The 24,931-nt window shown below is 44.8% G+C and overlaps 1 protein-coding gene across 1 annotated transcript in view; it reads right to left on the reverse strand.

The window, feature by feature from the left end:
• Positions 1–1,594: 1,594 nt before the first annotated feature.
• CCDC150 (coiled-coil domain containing 150) overlaps positions 1,595–24,931 on the reverse strand; it is a 37,515-nt gene continuing 14,178 nt past the window's right edge. The window contains 25 exon segments of the mRNA XM_033168872.1: positions 1,595–2,059; positions 3,026–3,151; positions 4,229–4,315; positions 4,584–4,745; positions 4,842–4,910; positions 6,430–6,555; positions 6,557–6,634; positions 7,942–8,010; positions 8,012–8,052; positions 8,055–8,077; positions 8,361–8,529; positions 8,938–9,038; positions 10,586–10,755; positions 12,162–12,178; positions 12,181–12,256; positions 12,258–12,290; positions 16,777–16,839; positions 18,215–18,322; positions 21,324–21,352; positions 21,355–21,406; positions 22,563–22,600; positions 22,603–22,654; positions 23,127–23,195; positions 24,169–24,249; positions 24,251–24,347. Of these exon segments, the coding sequence (XP_033024763.1) occupies positions 1,955–2,059; positions 3,026–3,151; positions 4,229–4,315; positions 4,584–4,745; positions 4,842–4,910; positions 6,430–6,555; positions 6,557–6,634; positions 7,942–8,010; positions 8,012–8,052; positions 8,055–8,077; positions 8,361–8,529; positions 8,938–9,038; positions 10,586–10,755; positions 12,162–12,178; positions 12,181–12,256; positions 12,258–12,290; positions 16,777–16,839; positions 18,215–18,322; positions 21,324–21,352; positions 21,355–21,406; positions 22,563–22,600; positions 22,603–22,654; positions 23,127–23,195; positions 24,169–24,249; positions 24,251–24,347 (2,041 nt within the window). The 3' untranslated portion in view covers positions 1,595–1,954.

Below are 24,931 nucleotides of genomic sequence, written 5' to 3' on the forward strand. Positions count from 1 at the left end.
TGAACTAAAGCTATATCTGCTCACCTTGAAGTAAGACCCATTGCGACTTATTTCTGAGCAGACATATACAGGATTATGCTGTAGGATGCTAACTTGCCAGTATACTGCATGGAAGTGTTGGTTTAGCTACCCTTCAGAAATACAATCAACAAGGCAGCCCTGTGTATAGAAGTTTTTTAATATTCAATGGCTTACTGTGTTTCAGTTTGTTGGAAGCTGTCCAGAGTGGCTGGGACAACCCAGTCAGATGGGTGGCATATAAATAATTTTATTATTAAGGGCATCCACAACCACTCCTGTGCACAGGACTGCAGTCTTAAACTATCCTGTCACAAGCTCTTATTCCCTCTACCCTGTCCTTTGCGTGTGTGTGTGTATGTGTGTATGTATATATATATATATATATATATATATATATATATATATATATATATATATATATTGCAATGTATATGCATAGAGCTCTTATAAATGAGTTACTGGCTGCTTGACACTTGTTTTTTTTAAATGTGTTTCCAGAAAGGAGTTAAAGCTTGTTTGATTAAATTTATACGTTGCTATATATATTTCCAACTGTCATTACTTCTCGTATATGCAACATGTCGTCCTACAGGTGAGCTCACCTCATCTTCGTGTATTAGAGGAGGTTGGTCAACAGGGGAGAGAAACACAGACTGTTGTAAAAAACAAGAAGTATGCTTTAATTTTTAAATACACACACACACCCCTCCTCCCTACACACACACATCAGATTTATATATTACACAGTAGTGGTCAAAAACAAGAGGAAAGATTCCAGAAGCACAGTACATTCTTGCCCATGATTTATGGTGGCTCTGAGGCCAGTTCTGCTCGGGGGCCAAGCAACTGTTCCTAGCTGTTTGAATTTGTCACCTGCCCCTTCCACTTTTAACAATTCTAGAATAGAGTAATCACTGTTTGCCTAATATTTCATCACCAACGATATACTGGATTGTTTTGTGCCTTTGGGTTTGCCTTAACTACTAATTAATGAGCAGAGCAAGGCACCCGCAACCTCTTGAGACTCAGGGAAGAGGGTAAGGTTCAATACATAGCAGGAATAGCCAACCTAGTGCTGTTCAGATGTTTTAGGCTACAGCTCCCATTATTCCTGCCCTGTCATCCATGCCACCTGAGGCTGATGTGGGTTCGAGCCCACCGTCCTGATGACATCATATTTGCTCCCCCTGCAAGATATAGGTGCAGACTGTTATTGTCTGAGTAGTTATGTTAGAGGGAAAGCATTTTCAGCAAGCACTGCATTTTTACAGCAGAAGATGCGCTTGCTCAAAGCTATCCTTCAACATACAAGTCCTACCCCATGGAACATGGCAAGCTGATGAAGGGAGACAGACATTTCAGAAACCAGCATTGGTGCATTTAAATAATCTGTTTTAGGATTCAGCTCTGCTATTTTTCCAAAAGTCCCCAAGGCTTTTACCTACAGAGAAGCCTATCCTGCAGCAGTTACACCCTCTGGGCTTGCTGTACATGTATTTGGCACAAGCTTGCCCCTCACTATGTGTAGAGATGTAATTGCAGGGATTTAAAGACCCCAGAGGGAAGCATTTAGCAGGGTGGGGGGCTGTAGAAACAGTTTTTTTTAATAAAACAGTTTGAAAGTTTCCCCAGAGGCATTATAAGAATCAGAAAGTTGAACCCAAAGATTTAGAGGATTCCTAGCTGCCAGTCAAGTTTGTGTGTGTATATATATATACACTTTTTTAAAAGGACTTTTTCTTCATTCCTATAGAGCACAGCTAGTTCACACAGGAGCTCTTCCTCTGCTAGCTTCAGGAAGTAGATGGATGCTCACATAGTAAGTCCATCCTTAGGCTCTGCCTAGGTATAGCACCACTGGCAGCCTGAGAAGTGGTGTTCACAGGTACAGGATTATACCTTGCAGCCTGGAACCTCCTGGCAAAGCAGCCCTTCACTTGTTCAGCTCGCTAAGATATTTCCTCTTGATGCACTGCAGGTGGTTCTTGGTCTCCCAGCGCTTCAGGCATGCCTGAGAAGGAAGCTTGATCGGCCTTTTCTGTTGAAACATAGGATGCTTAGTCAGAGCTGCAAGTAACTCACATAACATGCAAGAGAAAATATTAATGTAAGGGGAGCAGACCAGCCTTTCAGATTGATAGCCAAGAGTTACGACTTGGCCCTAAGCCTAAAACACAAACCTCTAAGATCCACTAATTTAGTAAGCCATGGGTATGCAAACTAAGGCCCAGGGGCAGGATTAGGCACCATTCGTCTTCTAAATCCAGCCTGTGGGTGGTCCGGGAATCAGCGTGTTTTTACAGGAGTAGAATGTGCCCTTTTATTTAAAATGCATCTCTGGGTTATTTGTGGGGCATAGGAATTCGTTCTGTCTGGCCCCCCACAAGGTCTGAGGGACTGTGGACCGGCCCCCTGCTGAAAAAGTTTGCTGACCCTCGCAGTAAGCGGGTGGATGCCTTCATCTATCAGAGTCAGTCCAGCAATAAATATCTGGAAGAGCCAGGTAATCTGTTCTTAAGTTCAGAACAGAGGTGAGTTTTGAATGAGGGACTGTCTCTCGTGGAGGATGAAGGCCGAAGGTTTGAGGAAGAAAGCTGATAAAAGCTTCAACATCTGCAATCCTTTCCATTTGTTATGATTATTCTTCCAATTAAGGTACCAACTTCCTTCCTCATGGAAGCTCTATGCCTCTGGAAGGGACATGAAACGAAGGACATTGGCAGCCCACCTCCACATTTAAGAAAGCGTCACCTGTTGGATAAAAAAGGGCTCTGTCTCATGAATTCTTCACACCGCCATTTTAAAAACAAACAAATCTTGAGGTCTCTTGGCACAGGCAAAAAGACTGATTAAAACCATCCTCATAGCTCATAAAACTGAATTTTTACAGGTATTCCCAGTGTACTACTACTCTCAGCAGCAGCAGCACAAAGAAGGGAACAAACCATTAGTGAGCCTGTGCTATGTCACCTTTTTTGTTAGCGGAAGGTATTCTCTTACTGACCTCTTTCTCATGCTCCTCACAGAAGTATTCTCCAAGGTTCTTCTGCCTGTTTTTCACCAGCTCACGCTGCAGACTATCAAACTTCGACTTGAACCAGTGGTGAGCTTCCTCAAGGTTAGCAGTTATCTGCAGCAGGGAAGGCATTCAAACTCAGTTATATTCCAACCTTAAGGTGCAGGGATCCTTTGAAACAAATCACCTGGTTAAAAGCTTTTAAATCTTTGAACGTCTTTCTGTAAAGACTAATCCATCAGGTTAATTCATCATGAGGTGCCGTCCTTGTTCCCAGTCATCAGTACAAGTCTGATAAGGATCAGACATATATCGTAATCCCCAAAACAGGATCCGATCCTGTTTTGTATTGTTATATAAAGCAAAATAAATGCTTATCATCTTTTAAGGCTCCCTCTTCTTGTATCTACAAAGCTCAGCCTCTTAAGTTGCAAGCAAGACCATTAAAGAGGTCTTGCAAAATTCAGAGTGCACATTTGTGGACACATTACAGTATTAGCACTCAAATGCATAACTAATATTTTGTAATGTTAAGGTGCTGGAGGAGACTCTTGAGAGTCCCCATGGACTGCAAAAAGGTCAAACTTATCCATCCTTAAAGAAATCAGCCCTGAGTGCTCACTGGAAGGGCAGATCCTGAAGTTGAGGCTCCAGTACTTCTCATGAGAAGAGAAGACTCCCAAGAGAAGACCCTGATGTTAGGAAAGATGGAGGGCACAAGAAGGGGACGACAGAGGATGAGATGTTTGGACAGTGTTCTCGAAGCGACTAGCAAGAGTTTGGCCAAACTGCGGGAGGCAGTGGAAGATAGGTGTGCCTGGCGTGCTCTGGTCCATGGGGTCACAAAGAGTCGGACACAACTGAACAACAACAAAGGTTAGGCATGACTGGGTGAATTGAATATAGTTGTATGTAGAGTAGCCTAGAATACAAGAAATGGTACACCCATTCTTTGCACAGTAAGGATTTAACTGCAGTGCTGCAATCTGAGGCACAGCTCTTAAGAATGTGTCACCTCCAGCTGATTTGCAACAACATTCATACAAGTGTGTGTATAATTCATGTGAATTTCCCCTCGCATGCTCAGAAGTCTCATCATATTGAACTCTTTTTCTTTGATATGGTTACACATCTCACTGCTCGTGTTATACTGACACGACAATCCCTCTCCCTCTTTGCTTCGATACTTACATGTTCCGACTCTTTGCTGGCTTCTTTCAGTTTCTGTTCCGTCTCCTCTTTGCATTTCTTCAGGTGCCTGACTGTGTCTTCCAAAGCCTTGAACGTTACGGAAAAGTCGGAATGAAATCGTTTGCCCTTCTTCTGCAGAGCAGTCTGTTCTTAAGTCTAGATTCTTAACAGATGCCCCACACCCAACCTGGAAAACAGAAGCTCACTGCTATGGGCTTCTTACGATGTACAGAGCTAGGGGGCTGGGGAAGAGAGCCGATGATGGAGGCCTGAGCAGCCGCTGCCATGGAGACAAATGTCAAAATGTGCTCAGCAGCCACAACCCTTTAGCTCGGTGGGGCCGTGGCACCATTACCTGACACTCTTCCTGAATCCGCTGTCTTTGCTTCTGTTCTGCGACCAGCTGGTTCTCAAGGTTTCTGTTTTCCGTTTCCATCGCTTGCTGATTCCTGGCTAGCTGCTGCATCTCGCCTTGCAGGTTTGTTAACTCAGCGACAAATTCTTTGATCCTAAGGGACTACGGCACGAAAAGAAATCAGGTCCCGTGGACCCCATGCACGCATTTCAGTCTGGTCTCCCGCTCCCACCTGCCGCACAGAAAAAGAGATTCTACCTGCTCGTGGTTTTTCTTCTGGTACTGCTGCTTCATCTCTTCCATTTGCCTCAATTCCGTTTCAATCTCCTGGAAATAAATCACAAAAGCGATAGGGGAACGTCCCGAGAAAACGCCTTGCTTCCGTGACAGAATGCAGTTATTATTATGCAGCGCCTGCCTCTTTCCTGAAGTTTTGTTCTGATGCAATTCAACAACAGGAAGAATAGTTAAATCTCACTGGGTTGTGCCACAAATAGTAAGCCAAGGAAGGAGAGGCTATAGCACTGCCCTCCGAAATAAAGCAATGTTGCACAGCTGTCGTCTTGCTTCCCCTCGGACATAAAAAGTGGGACACCAAAAAGGGTCATGAAGCAAAGGCAGATCTAGGGGACAGTCAACTAAAGGCCCAGGAATTTTAAGTGCTAGCATTGACAGCCCTAAGTAAATTCCTTGTTGCACCTAGGGCTGGGCATATCTGGTTTTCAGATTTGTGATATATCACCAGCTAAACATTGTGATATACAGATATATCACAATGTGTGAAACGAGAATGGAGCTACAGTGGTGCCTCGCAAGACGAAATTAATTCGTTCTGCGAGTGCTGTCGTATAGCGAAAATTTCGTCTTGCGAAGCACCACGGAGGAAGAGCAGTTTGATGAAAAAAAAAAATCGCGAAAATTTTCGTCTTGCAAGGCAAGCCCATTGAAAAATTCGTCTTGCGGGGCTGCCTTCCGCTAGCGAATGCCTTTCATCTAGCGAGGCATTCGTCTAGCGGGGTACCACTGTATGTAGAAGCATTGACTGGCTTCACGGCTTTTCCCACACTGTGATTTTTGTGAACACACACACAATCTTGGATTCACAATAATTATAAAACCAGTATTATGGATACAGACTTCAAACTGGTTTGGAGCGATGTATCACCCAGCCCTAACACACATTGTATTTCGCGATATATTGCCAGGTCACAAACTATGAAACCAGTATCAAATACGGGCTTCAAACGGTTTGGGACGATATATCAATATGGCACACATCCCTAGATACAACTTATCCTTAAATTTCCCTACTCCCTCCAAAATCATTTGACAAGTGGTACCCGGTTGAGAGAGGAGGAAACAGTGATCTGTAGTAATAAGAGTAATGATGATCCATGTTCTGTTATTTAATACAGCAATTTTTTTTAATCCATTCACAATTGGCCCTATCAACACTGCTTCTATGGATGCGGAGTGCACACGTTTTGCCTGTTTCCAAACATCATATATAACTGGAAAAGCCAAACTCCTGCCTCCCTGGCACTGATCCAATAGAAGACACCGACTTACCAGCTTTTTATGTGCTGAAGATGCAAAGAAACTTAAGAGATTACATATCAATGCTATTTAGCACTGTATAGCGCTAATCTACTCCGCAAGAGCCAGTTGGTTTGCAGCTGCAATAGAAACTCAGCTACGTGGAACGCAATGAGCAGGTCCCTTTGAAGTCTCCAGTTATCTATCTGGTATCAGGTTGATACTGAGGAGTGGAGAGGGCAACTTTCAAAATGGCAGATTTCAGGCTGTGTTAAAATCATTTGCATGAAACACAAACGCACACACACACTGGCTCACCTTTATCCTTCCTGCATTTGCGCAATTGTTTACTCCTGGCATTGAAGTACTGCGTGATTAATGCTTTCTGTCTCTTCAGCTTCTCCTTCTGACTGGCCAGAGCTGCCTCCTGCTCCAGCTACCTTTGCCCGCAGTTCCCTGTTAAGGCGTGACATTTCTCCAGATTTAGTGCAGGCCTCCTCGAGGGCTTTCTTCAGCTACAGGGCACCAAGAAAGGGCAAGTTCATGCTCACTTCAAGAAGAAGAAAAAAGGGCGCTCAACACTCACTTCTAAACGACTGTGTGCTCCCATAACCCCAAGAGCTTTCCAGGTCTTGGTTTTCCTATCCTGAAGGCAATTTTCCCAGGGCTTGTTTGTGGGAAGGGGGAATATTTTCAGTCCAGGGGCACATGAGTAGGGCCAGAAGCAAACATGGGTGTGGCCAGAGGAGGTGGGACTTGGGTGAAGAGGTGTTGCCCATGGAGAGTCGCTGTACCAGACAGCCATGTTTAATACCTGGGCCTCAGGTTCCTCACCCCTGCTCTAGGGTTATTATTATTTCTTTAGAGTAAGACAAGTCCCTGGTTAAAACTCCAGCAAGCTGGATCAGGGTTTCCCAAACTTCGGTCTCCAGCTGTTTTGGGGCTATAACTCCCATCCTCCCTAGGTAGCAGGACCAGTGGTCAGGGATGATGGGAACTGTAATCCAAAACCAGCTGGAGACCCAAGTTTGGGGAACCCTGAGCTAGATGGACAAAAATCTGACCTAGTCTAAAGCTGCTATCTATGTTCCTGTGGTTTTTAGCCAGCTGCAGCTCATGAAGTAAGCCAACAGCAAACCATGGCTTCGGATCATGATTTTGTTGACAGTAAACAAACCGGTTGCGTGTGAAGACTGCCCAGCAACCACGACTTAGAAACAACAGTTTAGCATTATGTGCAAACTAGGCTTTAAGGAAGTTGGCAAAAGGGGAAATGAAAATAAAGACCATGGCACTTACGCCGAAATTAACTTATTGTAGTAATATCGGACTCAGCTAAGCACAGTAAATTATTGAGAGTTGGAAACTCATATATATTGGGAAATATTCAGTTTCTGGACAGGATAAAAGCTTTTCATTTCTTTAATATTAAGAAAATGCATTCTATTTTTGGCATGTTTGTATTTTGTAAAAAATAATAATAATTAAAGGGAGAATAATTCTAGGAGAGTTACAAAGAAACCACCAATTTGGGGAAGAAGGTGGAAACAAGAGTGAAGGAAGAGATACAACGTATCGAGAGAGTATCAAAAGTTGAATGTGAGGGTGGGGAGAATGATCAGTGATTTAAAGTTGGCTTGGTTGGAAGCCATTAACCATAGTTTCCCAGGTTCATACGTAACAGGAAGCAATGGCTAAGTGCTGGATCCTGGCTTGTCTCAGCTACTTGTCCAAAGGGAGCCTGTGCTTAGGAAGCCAGGATTTTCACCTCAGCATTTACGTGCAATCGTGACCACTGAGAAAAACTCAAAAACTCTTCCACCTCCTCACACCTCAGCCGATTCCTTTGAGCAGCCTTCTTGGTTACTTCCCGTTCAGTCTGAAACTGTTTTCTTCAGAGTCTCAAGGCGATCTGCATACAACTTTACTTCCAATTGGCTTCCTCAATTAACTGGTCCCTTTAGCAAGGCAGAAGGAATAGAAAGTAAAGTCTGAAAACATGCAGCACTGATGCTTCCCAAATGTGTGCTTTTTCTTCCCTTTGCAATTCATTCCCCACCGAGACTCTGGGTTCCTCAGACAAATTTCAAAGCTGCAGACCCCCCCTCTGCACATTTTAGGCCCTGCCTTGCCAAGCTTATGGCTCAGCAGGTAGCATGTTTCTACTGCCTTGAAAGTCAGATCTGGAATTCAGGTGTTCAGATTGGGAAAGGCAAAATCTCCTGCCTAGCTAAGTCTTACCTGCATTCCATTAGTTCCTGGCACTCGACTTCTTTGCTTTCCAGTTCATCTTGAATAAGCATAAGCTTGCTTTGCAGAGCACTATTGGTCTGCAGAGTTTGCTCTAAATTTTGAGCAAGTTTCTTGTTGTCTGCTTTGGAGGCCTCCAGATTTTACAAAGAGTTTCCATCTTTTAGGGGGAGAAAAGCACAGGGTAGCAATGATTCTCTTTATGAAACACACAGTTGTGAAACAATTTTATTCAGATGATTAAACAAATGCAGCTGTCCCTATGAATCTTGGTTACAGGTAGGTAGCCGTGTTGGTCTGCCATAGTCAAAATATATATTATATATATATATATACTTTCAGTAGCACCTATGAATCTTAATCTGGAATGGCTTCATGGATGGGAGAAAACCCCCAGTAAAACGAATAGTCAGTTGCCAAAATATTATTATTATGCTCAACTAATTACACCAATTATTTACAGACAAAATAAACTTTATTCCTGTTATGCAGGATGCAATCCCTTCCAGACAGGCACCTACGCTGAGTGAATTGCTGGTTTTAGTCTATTATAGCCACTGGAAGATGCTGATTTTTACCTTAAGCTGTGTTGAGATTGCAAGGTCATTTTTGCTGTGGCATTCCTCCAACTCTGCCTCTAGCATCAGAATTCTTTGCTGGCTTTGGGTCCTGCAAAAGGAAGCAGAGAGACGATGTAAGAGAGAACAAAAAAGGGGGGCAAAGGGTGATATGGAAGCTTCCTCCATGTTTTCTTCCATCAAGAAAAGAGCCTCAACTATGATTAAATTAATTCAACTCTGCTCTTGAGGCATACACAGTTGAAAGAATCCTTGAATATTCTCAGACAATGGTTTGGTTTGCACATAATGCTAAGCTGTGGTATGCTTAGCAACCACATTTTAACCGCAGTTGTCCCACAGACAATCTTATCAAACCTAGCTTGTTTCTTTCAAAGTTTCAATTGTTTTCCAGCTGCTCCTTCCTCATGCCTTTGTAGTTTGCCGAGCTTCCGAGGTGGGGTGACACACCAAAGGCTAAGACCAATGCCGTAACACCAAGCCATGGTTAAGCAAACCATGGTTCATACATCAGCAACACACCATGGCATCAGACTGTGGTTTCATGGTGCTGAACAAACATGTTTGGCTGCTGCGCAGGGTTCACACATAGCACTAGGTTATGGTTTAATAAATTGCCATTTAGATATGCAGTAGCTTGTACCGTTTTGCTTCCAAAGCAAATACTTCTCATTTTACATAAAGCATCCAAATTAATTACTCCTGGTTTTTCCATTACAAACAGCATTCAAGTTAACTGCTCCACTCTTTCTTTTCTTTTTTACAAATGTATTGAGAGACCCCTTCCAAGTTCCCTTGTCTTCTTCCATTCATTTGTCAGCCTAGTCAATGGTTTTCCATCATTCCCTCACTTGATCTTGATCTATCTAAAGTTAAGTACCCCCTCACAATGTCTACCCACTCTGCAGCCAGTTTCTTGTTTTAAATGGAGCCCATAAATCACACAGTGTTTCAGGGAAGACCATTCAAAAAAAAGCTGATAATCTGAAATTATTCTCCCCTGAAATGATTCCTTATATTATGTCTGCAATTATCATCTCCACCCCTTAATTACCTGTCAGGGAACTGTCCCCGATGCAGCGCAGGTGGTGGAAGGGCTCTCCGGATGCTACAGAGAGCCCCAGTCCCACCTTGCCAGCAGCTCCTCTGGTAGCGAAAGGAGTGGCGAGACGTCCAGCGAGGAGGGGGGAGAGTTCACAGGGGAAAGGGAGTAGAGGCTCTGGGGATGCAAGAGAGTCCCAGCACTCCCACAGTCCCGAGGGCAATACAGGGGGAACGCAATTTCCGTTGCCCCACAGACGTCGTGGGGTGAAAAGAAAGGTTGGAAGGCGAGGTTTTCTGATACCGAAACTCTCTTGTTGGGGTCAGAACCGGAAGGGGCCATTCCTGGATTCTGACACCGCTTGATACAAACATGAACTTTTTAGCTCTGCACTGTACATAGTTTGACAATAAAATCTTTAAGGAAACAGCAGAGTCCGGGCTGCTTACTCATGAGCAACTAACTGAGAACCTTACATTACCCAACTGTTTTTTTTTTGTTTTGTTTTTTTTGAAGTTCCCACTAAATGTGTGTTTTGCTTTAAGCTTTGTTCCACCATGTACCTGGAATGCCATACAAAGCAGGCAGCCAGTTACCTGTCCTTCTTCAGCTCAGCCACCTCGGAATCCTTGCGTCCCAGCTCAGTCTGAATCTTCTCCAGAGCCACCTGCATTTTGTTATGAGAGCCCAACACACTCTCCAGCATAGCAGTCACTTTAGCATTGTCTTCCTTTGACACTTCCAGTCTGCGTCGCAGATTCGTCATCTAAAGTACGAAAGGGGAATGCGTAAGAGCAGGGGGTCTCAATAACCATTACCTGGGACAGTATTGGGTCACAAGCCCCAGCTTTGCTAGCTGAAGGTCCCAGGTTCCGTTCCTGACATTTCCACTTCAAGGATAGATCAGGTATCCTGGCAAGACCTTTGAAACACTGGATAGCCAGACAAAGGCCAAACTCTGCCAGACAAAAATAGGGTAGGCAAGATGGACCAGTGGTGTGATTCTGTATGAATGCAGCTTTGTGTGCTCAGCAAACTACACCTTTACAGTCATACCTTGGATCCCAAACGCCCGGCGAGTCAAATGTTTTGGCTCCCGAACGCCGCAAACCTGGAAGCGAGCGTTCTGGTTTGCGAATGTTATTTGGAACCCAACGTCTGACGCGACTTCCGCAGCTTCCGATTGGCTGCAGGAGCTTCCTGCAGCCAATCAGAAGCCGCGATCTGGAAGTCAAACGGAATTCCGAACGGATTCCATTCGACTTCCGAGGGACCGCTGTACTTTGGGCTCTGAGAACATCACCTCAATCTCCTTCACCCTGATAATAAGCATTTATAAAATGCCTTTCCTGAAATTGAACTGTAGCGCACGGACAAAATCAATGGCAATGAGATTGACAGCTGTGTGCTGTCTGTTTGTCAAATGTTTGCATGGGTAAACATATGCAAATTGGTCAGATTTTCTCCTCCTTCCCCCTGTTTTACACAGAGACGTTTAATTTTTAAAAACTGGATTAGACTTATATCCCATTCTTCCTTCAAGAAGCTCCAACAAGCTCGCACAGAGTTTGCCAAGGTATTCTCCCACTCAGGCACCAAAAAGGAACACCTGCTTGGCTGTAACAACACTGACAGCACTGCTTCCCCTCAAATTATTGTTTGTGCCCCCAATTTTGTACCTTGGTACATCGCAGACCAATATGAAAAAAAAAAAATCAGGCCTCAACGGCCGATTCATTTCGTTCATTCATTCCAGAGGATTTCTATCCTGCCTTTCAAGACATATGTTTTCTCAAGGCAGCTCACAACAAATATAAACCATTTTCAAATAGCAAACATCAACATCTGAACTATTAAAAACATTTCCCCCCTAAATAGCAAACATTGATATCTAAACTATTAAAAACTAACACAACAGCATCAATGAGACCAGCAAACCGATACAGGGGAATGACAGAATCATAATTAAAAAAATTAAAACAAAGAGGGTCGTTAACTGAAAATCCAGTCCATCTTCTCTCTAAACTGGCCCCGAGTGTGATTGTTTCCTTTTACACCATGTTGATTTTTTAACTTCTTAGATGGGGCCAACACTAATAATGATTCCAATCTCTAATAAGTGATTCTTACTCAGAAATAAGACAAGGTTTCTATTTGGGGAACGTTTGCTACCTTGTGTTTCTCTCCTCTTCAGTTGCACTTATTTGCCCTTTGAGCTTCTGGTTCTCTCTCAGAGCTTCATCGCGGGTTTTGACGGTCACAGAAAAAATCGTCCTCTCTGCAGACAAGGGCAGACTGTGTCTTTTACAAAAAACAGAGGGGGGGGGGAGAGACATGTGCTTCTAAGTGCCAGGAACTGGTTCAAAGAGTACAGAAAAGATTTTCAGAGCATTGGTTACCCTTGTCTTTTCAGCCCTGTAGATGAAAGTACAAGACAAATGGCCTGGCCAGGCCCATTAAAAACACTGATAGGGCTGCCACATGTCCAGTAATTTCTGAAAAGTGGCGCTTCGTCCTGGATCTTAGACAAGACAATCGGAGAATCGCGTGCCCTGGGTTTTTACTTTCTGAAATACGTCAACCCTAAACACTGACCAGCCCATTCTCATACCTGTGTGTCACGGCGTTGGGAGGGGTTTGATGGGCTATTTGCTCAGAGGTTTTCCAGAAAAAAATGTAAAGGAAAAGGACCCCTGGAGGGTCAAGTCAGTCAAAGGAGACTACAGTGGTGCCTCGCAAGACGAAATTAATCGTTCCACAAGACTTTTCGTCTTGCAGAAATTTCATCTTGCGAGGCACCGTTTCCCATAGGAACGCATTAAAATTTAATTAATGTGTTCCTATGGGGGGGAAAGTCCGGGGCCCCCTCCCAACCGGCACCGGAACCCGCGCCGCGTGGCTCTGGTGCCGGCTTACAGTGGTACCTCACCAGACAATTCGTCTTGCGAAAAAGAGCCATAGACGAATTCGTCTCGCGAGTCAACTAAAAACTCGACAAAACCCTTTCGTTTTGCGAGTTTTTCATTGTGCGAGGCATTCGTCTTGCGGGATACCACTGTATGGGGTTGCGGCGCTCATCTTGCTTTCAGGCCGAGGGAACAGGCATTTGCCCACAGACAGCTTTCCAGGTCATGTGGCCAGCACGACTAAGCCTCTTCTGGCACAACGGGACACCGTGACGGAAACGAGAGCAGTTGCAACGGAAACGCCGCTTACCTTCCCGCCGGAGCGGTACCTATTTATCTACTTGCACTTTTGATGTGCTTTCAAACTGCTAGGTTGACAGGAGCTGGGACAGAGCAACGGGAGCTCACCCCATTGCGGGGATTCAAACCGCCGACCTTCTGATCGGTAAGCCCAAGAGGCTCAGTGGTTCAGACCACAGCGCCACCCGTGTCCCAATTTTCCAGGACCTCCAATCCCCCAGTTCATATTAGATCTAAGGCGCACACATTACCATCTTTTAACATACGGCCAGGTTTCTCAGTTTGGATCGGACCTGGTTTGGGTGGGGAGATGGGGGAACCCATCCATCGAAACACAGTATTTCTAAGTAACAATAGGATAGGTACACCGCTTCCCAAACCACTGGGGACACACTGAATGCAGAGTAAACGGGAATTGTGTGCACAGCCTCAGTTATTAGGTCCGGCTACATTTTATGCAAACCTCTCCATTTTCACGCTTGGCACTCACCCTCTGAAGATCTGTCCCCTCATTGGTTATATCCCACTCAGTTTCTAAGTTGCTGGTATCTTTTTTAGGTGTCCACCTTTTCTTTCATGGCCTTTATAGCCCTGAAGAGAACCCTCGAGAGGCAGGGGGACAATCCCCACACTCCGAGGCAGCCTCCCTTCCTGGCAGATCTGTCACAAAAACGAACTCTGCGCCAGGGGAGCACGCGTAGAAGGTCGCCCACGAAGTCCCTTGGTCTCACAGGCCAGGCATGATCTAAAACGCTCATTGGATTTCTGTGGCCAGCAATTCTCAGAAGACTTTCTTTTTTGGAGAGGCATTTTACTATAGCACTAGCTGCCCGAGCAGGAGAAACAAAACAACTGGAGAAGGCAACGCGAGACAAAAGGAAATGCCCCTAACATCTAGCACTTAACGTTTGGCGAGGGCTCCATTTGCAAATCCTGCCTCTCAAGACCCAACGACGAGTCCAATTTATAAGAGTTGTTGCGTCACTGAGGGAGTCTAAAGGAGGCCATTTTAAATCTGCGCTTCTTGGTGGCTGTTTGAAGTTTAAATGCTCAACAACCCTCCTATCCAAAGATAAATCAACATGTGTTCTCTCTGACGTCACCAAGACATCATCCTGCTCTATTTGTGATGTCATGAGGCCTAACCCCTGAGCTCAAAGTGTGACCCAAACAGGGTAGAAACAGCTCACCAATCCGGTTTTCTTCCATTCAAATTAGGGGGAGGAGTTGCACAGACCGGTAAGTAGACCTGAATTCCACTCCTGATTCTGTGTTTTTAAAACTACCTTTACACCTAATGTCTTTGTTTCATTGTATGCTTGGTTTAGACTCCTTGAGAGCATAGGTGCTCCTCTCCTGATCTTGTATCAACACCACTCACCTGATTACTTAGGAATTAACAACAATGGCATACCTTGCAATTTTCCTGGGTTATATTAGCCATGTCCTATGTGGAGCAGTGGGACACGGGTGGCGCTGTGGGTTAAACCACAGAGCCTAGGGCTTGCTGATCAGAAGGTCGGCGGTTCGAATCCCCACAACGGGGTGAGCTCCCGTTGCTCGACGTCCCTGATCCTGCCAACCTAGGCAGTTTCAAAAGCACAAAGTGCAAGTAGAATAAATAGGTACCGCTCCGGCGAGAAGGTAAATGGTGTTATCCGTGCACTGCTCTTGTTTCGCCAGAAGCGATCTTAGGTCCATGCTGGCCACATGACCTGGAAGCTGTACACCGGCTTCCTCGCCAGGTAAAAGCGAGATGAGCTCCGCAACCCGAGTCGTCCCGACTGGACCTAATGGTCGGGTCTTTTTACCTTTACCTTTATGTGGAGCAGACTGCACTGAAATTAATGAACCGAAGTTAGTTGTGCCTCATCAGCTTCAATAGGTCTAATTGTGAGTAGGACTAGCGTTGGAAAATCACCCTCTTGTAATCCATACACTTGGACAAGGTACTTTTGAGGGATTAATCTCACACAGTGTTTTCTTCCTAAAATTTAACCTACGCACATGCATATTAACAGAACATGGTGCTGGAGGAGACACTTGAGAGTCCCATGTACTGCAAAAAGATCAAACTTATCCATCCTTAAAGAAATCAGCCCTCAGTGCTCACTGGAAGGACAGATCCTGAAGTTGAGGCTCCAGTACTTTGGCCACCATCATGAGAAGAGAAGACTCCCTGGGAAAAGACCCTGATGTTGGAAAGATGGAGGGCACAAGGAGAAGGGGACGACAGAGGACAAGATGTTTGGACAGTGTTCTCGAAGCTCGAGGCAGTGGAAGACAGGAGTGACCTGGCGTGCTCTGGTCCATGGGGTCACGAAGAGTCGGACACAACTGAATGACAACAAGCCAAAGTGTCTGTACTTTCAGATATTGAGGTTTTCAAAATGGGGTGGAGGGAGGGAGCGGCGGCAGGGACCTACCACTGTCTATGTTTATTTAAATATTATGCATGGACTGAAGACTGTGCAGACATATTGCCTTCATCCTGAGCAGCACAAAGGAACTAAATGTGGGACAGGCCTGCCTAGGAGGTCAGTTTTGTCAAGTCTGCTAACCAAACGCTTTCACTTGCTTCCCTTCAAGCCAGCACCAACCCTGAGGTAATGATGACGACGACAACTACAATTTATTATCCACCACTTTGCCCTAAGGTGCCAGGATGGATCGCAACAATTAAGACGCAACATTGCGCACTGTTTAAAAGCAGTTTTGAGAAACTTAAAAATTACAAAAATAAACGTGGGGTCCCCAAAATACGCATCTGAAGTGTTGAGGGGATAATTGTGTACACTTGAAAACATGGGCAGCATTAGATAAATTCAACAGTGTAAGTATGTTTTGATGGAAGGAAGAATGGAATACTGAATAGTTCAGTTTATGTAAAACAAGCAGGGATTTATGGGATGCAAAAATGAACCATGGAAGGAGAAGAAGGGAAGTCATTGATATTTTAAGGTTGTGTAAATGAATATTCTAAATTGTAAAACAGAAAATTTAATTAAAAAATATACACACACACACACCCCTAAAGTGTGAAACAGCTTCTGGACAGGAGGGTTGTGTGTGTCTCAGAACAAGCTAACCACCACCGCCCCCTCTTTGGCACCACAGCCCATCCTGGAGGCAGTAGCGCTTCACATTCAAGCGCTCTAGTCCTCATGACAAGCCCAAGCCTTCCCTATGGTTTTGGGAGCTATAGAAAGTGATGGACCCTCAATCCACCTCTTTGGCTCAGAGGCAATTGTGCAGGATGAGAGTGGATGAAGGTGGAAAGTCTTGTCTTTCTTGGCCGAGTTTCTCCCCTTCCCCCTGCAATTATTTCTTCACAGGTCCTAGTTACTAGCCGTACCGAGAAATCATATATTCAGTGAGGCTGAATATAAAGTCCCAGCACAGGCAATGCATTTCAAAAGCGGAGTCAGGCAGACCTTACAACGCCAGAACGATTATCTGAACAGCCAGCGTTATTCTTATTCTGTGTATTTGTCAGAAAGAATAAGAGTCCTTTGCTGTGGACCCTTGGCTGTCACAAAACATAGGTGTTAACTGAAAGGCATTGCCATGTGTTCCAGTACCTGTTTTAGCTTTGCTTCCATCCTCTGTGCGTTGATCCTAATGGAGGCAAGTTCGGCATTCATCTGAAAAGTGCAGCAATAAAAAGCTGAAAACGAGGCTCTTCAAAGGCACGCTCGTTTCCACCAGCAATTTCTTCTGAGCTCTCTCTGCATTCCATGCATCCATTAACACATCTGGACACTGGCACAGAATTTAGTTTTTTTAAAATTAAAAAAAAAACCGAATTACTGTTTTCCAATCCTACGCTAGTGCAGAATAGCTGCAGAATATAATAACAATATCTGACCAATGCTCAGAAAGCTTGATTAAGACTCTAGCACTCTGCTTCCAAATGCAAGGAAAGCCAAAATATTGTTGTTTCATTAATGCAGATAATATGTAGATATGCACCAAGCATAATGGGCAGTATTCTCTATCAGTGGAAGGATTTCCACTAGTGCAGTGGGGACTCCCCACCCCTTTCTCCTGAGTGCAACCTGCGCCCTTCCCAAATCTGCTCCAAATGGTTGGGGAAACCCCTAGAACAGATTTTGGGGCACACAGGGGGAAGAGGAGGATGAGTGGGAAGCTCTGTTGTGCAAGCAGAATCCTTGCGCTGATTTCTGAGTCCAGAATCTAATTATGTCATGGCACAAAGAGGAATTTCCCCTACTAAGAAACCAGAAGGCCTTCCTGTTGGGCATAACCAACCATGAGAGTTCCCAGAAAAGATAGAGTGTTTTTTTATGTACAGTATGCCACAACAGCTGCTAGAATTTTGATTGCTAAGAAACTGGAAGGTGAAGAGCTCCCAACAGTAGAAGATTGGCAGATGAAGTTAATCGACTATATGGAACTCGCAGAACTGACCGCGACAACTCCGAGACCAGAGGGAGGAGGAAGGTGCAAGAAGAGTGGAAGAAATTTAAAGACTATTGAAACACTGTGAAAAGTTGGACATTTGAAGTGGAAATCAGTGAATATAATAGGTGATAGCTTAATATGTTAGGCTAAAAATAGTATATAAGAAGTTAAGATTTTGTTTTTATATTAGATGTTAGGTTATAACTAAGTTGATAGAGATAAGAGCAAGATGTTAGTTGAAGATTAAGAATAATGGTGAATGAGTGTTAAAATAGTACAAAGTACTAAAGTAAATTAGAATTGAAACGCAGAAGAGAGAACGTGAGGAAGTCCCCCAAGTAAGATTTGAAATAAGGTTATAATAATTAGATTGGTGTGTTTAGTGTTATTGTAGGGTGATAGGTATGTATTAGTTTTATTTGTATTTGTATTCTGTGGTGTGTTTGTGTTTATATATGTAGAATGTATGTTTTTTATTTGTTATTTTGTGTGGAAATATCAATAAATCTTATAAAAAAAAGGGAATTTCCCCAGCTTGTCCTTCACCCAGAAAGAATGGCAACCCATGCTGTAGGTCACTATAACTGGATGTACCTGGTTACACTTTGTCTCCAAGGCGGTGTTCAGCTTGAGAAGCCGGCTGGTTTTCCGACCGTGTGTCCTGGAGGGCTGCACCTTTTCTTCCAGCTGCTTCACTCTAGTCTATGATAACGAAAGACGGCACGTGTTCCGGAACCTTCTAAAATACGCGCCTGCGATCTGGAAACAGCACTGGGCGTTTGCCAAACTCGGTGAAAAAGGGGGTCCATGAAGGCAAAATCCAGGAGCTATTCAAATAGAACCCACACCGACCGCTTACAGCTACTTTTCTGTTGAGTTTGCGCGTTTGTCTTGTTTCAACTGAGAAAAGTCTATTTTATGAATGCTGTCCTAAACATACTTACATGAAAGCTAAGACCATTTAAATGAGAACATGTTTCCAAGTGAATGGGGTCTCTGATGCGATACTTGGCGGCTCCCCGTGACCCTGAAAATGTATGCTTCCTAGCTGGTTCATCCTCCTGGTCATTTATTTCTGTCTCCAACCTCGTCTTCATGTCTAAACAGTCATGTTGTTGTTGTTGTTGTTCAGATCGTGTCTGGACTCTTCGTGACCCCATGGACCAGAGCACGCCAGGCACGCCTATCCTTCACTGCCTCCCGCAGTTTGGCCAAACTCATGTTAGTAGCTTCGAGAACACTGTCCACAATCTCGTCCTCTGTCGTCCCCTTCTCCTTGTGCCCTCCATCCTTTCCCAACATCAGGGTCGTTTCCAGGGAGTCTTCTCTTCTCATGAGGTGGCCAAAGTACTGGAGCCTCAACTTCAGGATCTGTCCTTCTAGTGGCACATCAGTCATAATGATCCAAATCAAAGGGCATTTAAATTAAGACTTCCCCCCTTCCTCCTGCTTCTGTAAGCCTACCTGTTAATTTTCTAATGCTGTGAGATTGGCAGTGTGGCGGGGAGGGGATATATATATATTATATTTATACAACAACAAAAAACAACAACAACCCACCCCTAGGGGTTTCATATTCACTCTCTGCATGCAGACCAGCGAGGCCGAGCTGTGATTACTGGGGCCAGATGTCAGACAGCAACGTTCAAGGCCATGTTGAGGAGGAATGTGTGTGTATGTTGTCTGGAGGAAGCAGGATCTGTTTTCCTCAGGCAAAGTGTTACTCAAGAGGTATCAGACGGAAATGTTTGAAAACTTATGAACGACCATTATTGATAGATAGAAGACAATTAACTTCACATTCAACTAATTTGAGGACAGGCTATAACAATGCGTAAAAAGCCATAGCAGAAATTGATAACGGAACAGGTGATGTGTAGGGAGAAGGGATGAATGTATTTTGAAATGATAGTTGGAAAAGAGTTGTGGTTTTTTTTTGGAAGCAGCAAAGGAGGGAGGAAATAGAGGGGACACCTGGGGTTGGGAGGGAAGCCCAACTTTCAAATTTGTATTGAATTGATTTGGTGACAATTTGTCAAAAATGATGGAATATCAATTTTAAAAAATTGGCAAAAGAAAAAAAAAATCTGGTAGCTTTGTTGTTTATAGGCACACTTGGAACTGAAAAAACCAGCAACATAGCGGAAGCTGGCATGGCCAATGGGCAGAAATGATGGGAGTTGTAGTCCACCACCATCGAGAGCCACGGGCTCCCCGCCCCCGATTTAAAGGGTCCCTGTGCACACCGCTTTCAAAATAACAAGCTCAGCATGATGGAGCCTTCTTTCCTTTTCCTTTCTTAAAAAAAAATCTATCTCGTAACAATACAAAGCTACCTCAGAGGTACAATCTGCCATTTTGCTTGGATGAATAATAATAATGATAATAATAATAAATTTTTATTTATACCTCGCCCTTCCCCGCCAAACCGGGCTCAGGGCGGCTAACACCAATAAAATCACAACAAAAACATAAAACAATTCATTAAAATACAGATTAAAATACAATTTAAAATTAAATCTAAACTGCAGCCTCATTTTTAAGTAGCCCACCAACCACACCAAAAGAACGAAACATCAGGGTTAAACTGAAACCAACCCAAAGTCCAGGTGGAACAGCTCCGTCTTGCAGGCCCTGCGGAAAGATGCCAAATCACGCAGAGCCCTGGTCTCTTGTGACAGACCATTCCACCAAGTCGGGGCCAGTACTGAGAAGGCCCTGGCCCTAGTTGAAGCCAACCTAGCATGGATAAAGAGCCTTTTTAATGATGCACACATGCACTTGTGAGTTCCCTCTCTGCAAATTATTGCTGTTTGGGTTTTAATTATTTACTTGTTCATATCCTGTATATCATTCAAGTGAACCGCCCTGAGATCTTATGAAGAAGGTGCCGGAACCGAGTTCCAGTGAGTTCTGGCTGAAAAAAAAGCCCTGATAAGGTACAAAAGCCTGAGAACTGAAACGAAACAGCCAAGTGGCCCCCAGCAATAAAACCACAGTTGGCCCCAGGACTTTGCTGCTCTTCTGCGTAGTCAACACTCAGCAGCCTCTCAAGAGACAAGAGGATGTCTCCATGATCAGCACTACTACAACTCGGGCTGTGTTAACACCAAAAGACTAAAGCTCTAGTATTTTGATGCTTTCTACTCTTTCTTTCTTTCTTTATTTTAATTAAAGATTTTCTTGGTTTACAAAATGTCTCTCGCATTTTTCCATGTAACATTTTTACAAATCAATTTTGGTTGTTGAGACATTAGGCAGAGAAGGGGGAAGGAGGTGGATGGGATGGGGGGAGGGTGGGGTGGGGAGGCGATGTTTCTATTTTCCTTAGTGTATGTAGGATTTGGAGTCAGCATCGTTTGTGTTGGTTCTCTGTTGCTCGCTTGTGTTTCTTTGGTGGTGAGAGGTCGCGATTGACGTAGGGTGTGCTTGTACCGACAGCATACAAATCAATATGGCTAACCTGATCCAAAACACCCACCCACCCCACTCACACAGAAAACCAAAGATCAACACAGCCAACCACAAAGGAACATGCTTTCTACTCTTGAGTCCTTTTAAGCTGGGTGGGAGCAGGACTGAGACAGTTGTTCATCCCCACCCAGGAAACAGCAGCACTGAAAAGAGCAAAGGTCTAACAGCTGGGAAGAACTGAGAGAAGGCCAACAGCCAGTGGCCGGCCTTACTCCACAAGCTGACATACCTGAAGTTTCCCTTTCTCGTAAGCCAGTTATTTTTGGTGTCCGTCAGCTCTTCCAGAACTTGCTTCACTTGCTGTTGGGCATGCTGGGGGGGGGGGGAACAAAAGCAGAGGTCATTCTCATTCCACTCACAAACACCGCACTCAAAAAAGCATCTTAGTCTTTGCTTAGCCGGGCCCAGTATTTCTCTCTCTCCTTGAACGGAAGAAGAAAAACACGTGTTTCAGGAGCTTACGGTTGTGTATGTAGTAGCCAAAAGAAGGAGAGATGCAGCGATCATACTCTCCAACTCAATCAGTAGGAAAGTTGTGCCTCAGTATGACTTGACTCTCCAGGGGATTTCAAGGTCAGAAAGCCTTTTTGAAATATAGGCAGGATGAAAGCAGGGGACGGCAGAACATAACAGTCTGCGCAATACGGAGGTCAAAACACATGGGGTGGAGAGCCAAACGGCCCATCCAGGATATGTCCCAGGGATTGTATTTCCACCAGAAATGTTGATTCCACTTGAATGCACACAGTGGACTCTCTGCTCCACCTCTTAACAACCATAAAGTCCCCTGTTTGTTTTCATGCTCACACCCCACTGATGTCTGCAATGCTCGTTAGAAGGAATGGGAGAAGAGGCCGAGGCTGTAGTGTGCACAGCAGCAACCATTACTGGGTTGGAACGGGGTTCCCCATTCAAAAGGGGAATCCGTTTCCTATAACTGTTCAGTAATTTGTGTGGCAGGCTGGTCAAGAGCCACATAAAGGACCACTTCCTGGGCCTGGTAAGAGCCCTCGGATCTCAGGTTCTGATTCTCTTGGCTGGACAGAGATGGAGAAACCAAGTCTTCACTGTGGTCTACCATCATGGTGGAACACTTGAATAACAGAAGCAAGCCAAATTAAACAGGCATTTGCCTTAGCTCAGGAGTAGCCAGTGTGGGGGTGGGCCTGGTAGAACTACAATTTCCCATCAACCACAGCCAGTATTGGTCAATGGTCAGGATGACGGGAGTTGTAGTCCAACAACATCTGGAGCCACCACATTGGCTATCCCACCTCAACTAATTAAATATATATTGAACATGGATATTAAAGCTTGGTTTCCCCAAACAAACGACAAAACTCTTAGCATACTGGGTCTGTTGCTTACTATTCGTTCTTTTTACAGATTACTTTTTTTAAAAAAGGGAGAACCTTGTTCTAATATTGTGAAATATTATGGAATTATTTCTGCTGAGACTGAAAATTACATGTTGGTGTTCCAAGGCAGCTTCCCCGCTCCATAATTCTTGTTTTCTTCTTCCAACACCTTCACGGTATCTTTGAGAGGACCGATTTCCAACTTGAAAAAAAAGGAAGGAAATCGCCATTATTAATTGCTTGCTTCTTATTTCACCATGCAGATTCAAGGCAGCTCACCAAAAATAGTCTCATCTACTCACACTGGCGTGCTTTCAAACTGCTAGGTTGGCAGGAGCTGGGGAAGAGCCAACGGGAGCTCACCCCGTTGAGGGGATTCGAACCGCCGACCTTCTGATCGGCAAGCCCAAGAGGCTCAGTGGTTTAGACCACAGCGCCACCCGCATCCCAGTTGCTGGTACACCACCAACAAAGGCTGTTGATGTCCCAAGCCGAGTGAGGCTTCATATGGCTTTGAATTCATTTTAACTTCAGTTATTCTGACTGAATTTATTCAGAAGAACCACACTGGATCGAGAACTGACCGCCACAATCCAGTTAATTCTGATGCATCCCCAGTACGAACAGAGTGTAAACCAGTCTTGTCGGCAGCCGTGGTATGAATGACATCATACCTTGTGTTCTGTTAGCTCCGCTTCCAATCTTTTGTTCTCTTCCGTTACTTCCTGTATTGCTTTCTGCATCTGCCACCAAGGATTAAAAAACAGCTTCATCATCAATCTCACTAAAGGAAGATCCAAGCTGTTCTATTTCACCTCCCTAGGTATTTGAGAGAGAAAATATAAACTTACCAAACCCCAGCCCGCCAGCTTCTAACTTTGTACCGGCACTGCTCCTCACATTTCGTTTTATCCCACTATTGATCTACACATGTGATCTATTTGCCTGCACTTCCTCCCTGGAGGAGAGTGGGCTCCCCTTGAACTTCTACAAAATAATCTTGAATTGGTGAAATTAAGTATGTTGCCCTCCCATCAAGGGTTGTTTATCAATATGCCTGCAGTCCCAAAAAGGTTAGAAAGAAAAATTGTCATGTGCACATGAGCCAGTGTGGTGTAATGGTTAAGAGCAGTGGATGCATAATCTGGTGAATCGGGTTTGCTTCTCTGCTACTCCACATGCAGCTGCTGGGTGACCTTGGGCTAGTCACACTTCTTTGAAGTCTCTCAGCTTCACTCACCTCACAGAGTGTTTGTTGTGGGGGAGGAAGAAGAGTAGAAGAAGAAGAGTTTGGATTTGATATCCCACTTTTCACTATCCGAAGGAGTCTCAAAGCGGCTAACATTCTCCTTTCCCTTCCTCTCTCCCGGTCTCTTGCTGATCAGCTGCTGAGCGGGGTTCTTTCAACACCCCCTTTTCTCTTTGTAAAATAAAAAGCATGCTCTTCTTTTGGCCCCTGGGCAATTCGCTCCAGGGACCACCATTCGCTCCACAAGACGCACAGATATTTCCTCTAACTTTTTATGAGGAAAAAGTGCGTCTTATGGAGCGAAAAATACGGTAATGGCTTGTTCCAACCAAGAGTGGGCCCACTGAGATTAAGCAGACCTAAGTCAGCCATGCCCATTAAATTAAGTGGGTTTACTCTGGGTAGACCTAACACTAGGATGCAACCCAATATTTTAAAAATAAGAACATGGCAAACGTGCGTGGTACCTGTTCCTCTAGCCTCTCCTTCTCCTTCAGCAGAGAGTCCCTCTCCTGCAGAGCTGCCTCCAGTTCACTTCCGATTCTGGCAAACTGTGGACTCCAGGAGCTCCTTTTGAGCGGTTGTAGTCTCCTGGAGTTCGGAAGCTTCATGCCCACAGGCAGCGTGTTCTGCACGCAAGGCTTCTCTGAGGAGCAAAGCAGAAAGTAAAAATACATTACACACCTTTGAAGGTGACCTGGAACTACAACTACCGTATAAGACGACTTTTTAATCCCAAAAAATCTTCTCTAAAGTTGGGGGTCGTCTTGTACGCTGGCAACATCATGCGACGTGACACGGAGTTCCGCCCCGCCACTGGCTGCGTGTGTGCGCCGTCTCAGCGTGCGTGCGCCGTCTCAGCCGCCATAGAGCCTCTCCCCACCGCTCCAGCAGCAGCCGCTGCCTCAGCCGCCATGGAGCCTGGGCTGGGTGTGGGCGGCAAGCGCGGAGGGCTCCTGTGCAGCAAGAGGGGAGGCTCTCCCCACCGCTCCAGCCGCCGCCATCTCAGCCACCATGGAGCCCGGGCTGGGTGGAGTATACCCCAAACTCTGTTTTTTAACATGAAAAGTTGGGGGTCATCTTATACGCCCAGTTGCCTTATACGCCGCGATATACGGTAATCCAAAATGCGGCAGCTACACTGGAAACTAGGAGTGGCCGAGACCATCTAACACCAGTCCTGAAAGACCTATATTGGCTCCCAATACGTTTCTGAGCAAAGTGTTGGTG

Source organism: Lacerta agilis, chromosome 1 (genome assembly GCF_009819535.1).
Source record: "Lacerta agilis isolate rLacAgi1 chromosome 1, rLacAgi1.pri, whole genome shotgun sequence".
NCBI classification, from domain to species: domain Eukaryota; kingdom Metazoa; phylum Chordata; class Lepidosauria; order Squamata; family Lacertidae; genus Lacerta; species Lacerta agilis.